The sequence below is a fragment of the Elephantulus edwardii genome, unplaced genomic scaffold, assembly GCF_000299155.1.
Source record: "Elephantulus edwardii isolate Elephantulus edwardi_28Jun2011 unplaced genomic scaffold, EleEdw1.0 scaffold00234, whole genome shotgun sequence".
Classification (NCBI taxonomy): Eukaryota; Metazoa; Chordata; class Mammalia; order Macroscelidea; family Macroscelididae; genus Elephantulus; species Elephantulus edwardii.
In genome coordinates this window covers 3,280,779-3,284,275 of record NW_006399984.1, presented here as the reverse complement: position 1 = coordinate 3,284,275, position 3,497 = coordinate 3,280,779, and the positions used below count along the sequence as shown (strand labels likewise).

Below are 3,497 nucleotides of genomic sequence, written 5' to 3'. Positions count from 1 at the left end.
TATTTCATTTCTATTTATTTATTTTTATTATCTTGTTGTGTACCATAGAGTCACAACTGACCCATAACTGACTCTCTGGTGGGTTTTCAAAGGCAATAATTGTGCGGGAGGAAATTGCCCATCCTCTTGCAGAGCAACTGGTGGCCTCAAACCATGTGCCTTTGGCATTGTACTACAGCTTCTTGCCACTATGTCACCAGAGCTTCGAGTTTTCACTTTTACGTTGAACTCTGTGCATTTTGAACGAATGAAATAATTTTTTGAGATTTGAAAATTTAAACGTAAGAGGTAATAGAGTAGCAATTTGAGTATTTTGATAATTTTAAATTTGTATTTTTAAGTACACTGAATTTTATTGAACTTTTTTTTTTTTTTTTACAAAAAATAACCATGTGGTTTGTTGGTTGGTTGCTTAGTTGGTTGCTTGCTTGTTTTTCCAACAAAGACATGTAATGAAACTGATGAGATTTTTCTCCTGCATTTTAGAAAAGAAAGATGATTTTGACTGGGGAAAATACTTACTAGAAGGTGAAGAAATTGACTTTGTTCTTAGTGCAGACTCACCAGTAAGTGAGAGTAGTTTTATTATTCAAAATATAAATATCTGCAAAGTGACATGTAGAAGAATGTTCTGAAACAAGTGAATCTTGTGTGTGGTTTGTTCTTAGCTAAAACAGGAAAACCCTTCAATAAACTAGAATAATTCATTATGAAAGACTTATTAAGATTTTATACCAAATTATAGTACTAGAAAGTTGGGAAGGCTGAATATAACAATCTTTTAAGAACCTGTAAATCTAAAAAAAAAAACAATCTGTAAATCTTGAGAATTTTTGTCCCTTATTTTTACTTTTCTTCTGAAATTTTCCTAATTTTCTTAAATAGCATCAATTTTTATATTCTAAAGATAAATTATGTTTTTTTTAATCAGAATTGGTCTGAAGAAAGTGAAAGTGAGGATGAGCAACAGCCCTTAAGCAGAGAAGACTCTGGGATCCAGGTCGACAGGACACCGTTAGAAGAACAAGATCGAAATAGAAAACCAGATCTTCATGCCATCTGTGAAGGTAGTCTCTGTTCTTGGATAATAACATCAATATAAAATAGAAGGATTACCTAGAAGGAAAGCGTGTTATTAGACCCAGTTCCATGTTGATTAGCCTTTTTATACTGATCAACTTTATGGTGTTGTTGATGTTAGGTTCCTTTAAGTAAAATAGAAAACATAGCAACCTCTTGAGCAATAGATGTGAACCCTTGCCCTATCCTGTGACCTCCATACCATTTCTGAAATGTTTGAGCACATTTTTACAATCAATCATATTTGTTTTGGGTTGTTGGGTTTTTTTCCTTATTTGTGGTTATTTTCCTCTTCAGTAAATATTTACAAATGAATTATGCAATATCAGAGACAGGGCTAAAATAGTTTAAAAGAGTGTTGTGAATTTTAACCAAAAGCACTTTTGAAATGAAAAACACTACTTCCCAGGTTTTTATATATATTTTTAATATTGGTTTGTGTATTCATTGTGTTTGTTCTATTCAAGTTTCTATTCATTGTGTTTCACACTATTCTTCATTCACATTGTGTTTTATACAGTCATTCCCGTTCATTATGGGATTTTTAAAAATTATTATAATTTCTTTTTTTGTAATTTTTTAAATTTTAATAATTTTAATGAACATTTACAGAGATTTTGGATTTCCATTCACTCATTGCTGCACTTCTCTCCCTGCCTAGCCCCCTCCCCCAGGTTCGCTCCTCTCTTTGAAAAGTAAAAGAAATACTCCCTGCCTGGTACACAATCCCCCGCCCCGTACCCCTCCCACCAGCCCAAGTACATTCCACTATGCAACCTTAATTGTGGACTCTTGTGATAACTATAATACCCTATCATATATTGCTTTTAAATTATTCACTCCCTCATCTGTTTCAATGCAGTATACACAATTTATCCAGTTTCTCTCAGTCCTACCCCAGCCGTGCTATCAGTCCCATTTTACAGCAGTGGCACCGTGCAGTATTTGTCCTTTTGCGACTGAGATATTTCACTCAGTATAATGTCCTCCAGGGTAACCCATTTTGAATAATAGTTGCATGAGTTCCTTGTTTTTCAGTGCAACATAATATTCCATTGTGTGAATATACCACAGCTTCTCTGTCTCTTCATTTGTTGATGGGCACCTGGGTTGTTTCCAACCCCTTGCTATTGTGAGTGGATGTCAGTTCTGGTCTTTTTGGGATATATTCCCAGTAGTGGAATTGCAGGTCAAATGTTATCTCTATTTGCAACTTTTTGAGAAAACACCATACTGTCTTCCAAAGGGGGTGCACCATTTTACACTCCCACCAACACTGAATAAGGGTTCCAGTTCCTCCACAACCTTGCCAGCATTTGTTGCTTGCTGTTCTGTTAAATTTTGCTATTCTGACTGGAGTGAGATGATACCTCATAGTTGTTTTGATTTGCATCTCTCGTAGGGCTAGGGATTTTGAACATTTCTTCAAGTGTCTGTTGGTCATCTGAATATCTTCTTTGGTGAACTATCTGTTCATATTCTGTGTCCATTTTTCAATTGGGTTGTTTTTATCTTGTGGTGCTCAGGTATTTTATAAATTCTGGATAGAAGTCCCTTATCTGACATGTCATTCCCAAATACTTTTTTCCCAGTCTGTGACTTCCCTTTTTGCCCTGTTGGAGAAGTTTTAGGATGTGCTTAGGGATTTGATTCTTAGAAGGTCCCATTCATCTATTTTATCTTCTCCTGGTTGTAGATTTTTCAGGATACTTGGAAGACTGTTTATGTTGTGGTAGAACTACTAGAGTTCTTCCAAGCTTTTCTTTAATAAAGTTTATAGTCCTTGGTTTTTTAGTCCCAGATGAATGATCCACCTTGAGTTGGTTTTTGTATATGGAGTGAGGTGTGGATCTTGCTTGAGTCTTCTGCAGATATTTTCCAATTTTGCCAACACCATTTGTTAAAAAGACTGCCGTTTCCCCACTTAACTGATTTCATCTTCTTTTCAAAAATCAGTTCACCATAGATAGATGGGCTGATTTCTGGGTTCTCCATTCTATTCCATTGATCTATGTGTCTGTCACTATACCAGTACCATGCTGTCTTAACTACCACAGCAGTGTAGTAGGATTTGAAATCAGGGAGTGAGATGTCTCCTACGTTTCTTCTATTTTTAAGGAGTGTTTTGCTTATTTGGGGCTTCTTTCCATTCCAAATGAAATTGGACGATACCTTTTCCATTTCATTGAAGAATGGGATTGGTATTTTTATTGGGATTGCGTTGAACGTGTAATTTGCCTTTGGTAGTATTGCCATTAGAACATTCACATTAAGACAGACAAGGAAGAAGGATTGGCCATCCACTTGCCTCTGACAACCCTGTGTACAACAGAACACATGTAGATAACAGAAAAGGTAAAAGGAGGTTGAGTTTTCAAGTATGGAAATACAAAGGAAGGGAACAGTTGTAAGCAGAC

General features: G+C 35.6%; 1 protein-coding gene across 1 annotated transcript in view; it reads left to right on the top strand.

Moving 5' to 3' along the window:
* The window catches only part of TUBGCP5 (tubulin, gamma complex associated protein 5), a 166,845-nt gene that overhangs the window by 37,499 nt on the left and 125,849 nt on the right, over positions 1–3,497 (top strand). The window contains exons 5-6 of the mRNA XM_006898596.1: positions 487–566; positions 932–1,067. Of these exons, the coding sequence (XP_006898658.1) occupies positions 487–566; positions 932–1,067 (216 nt within the window). The remainder of the gene's footprint in view (positions 1–486; positions 567–931; positions 1,068–3,497) is intronic.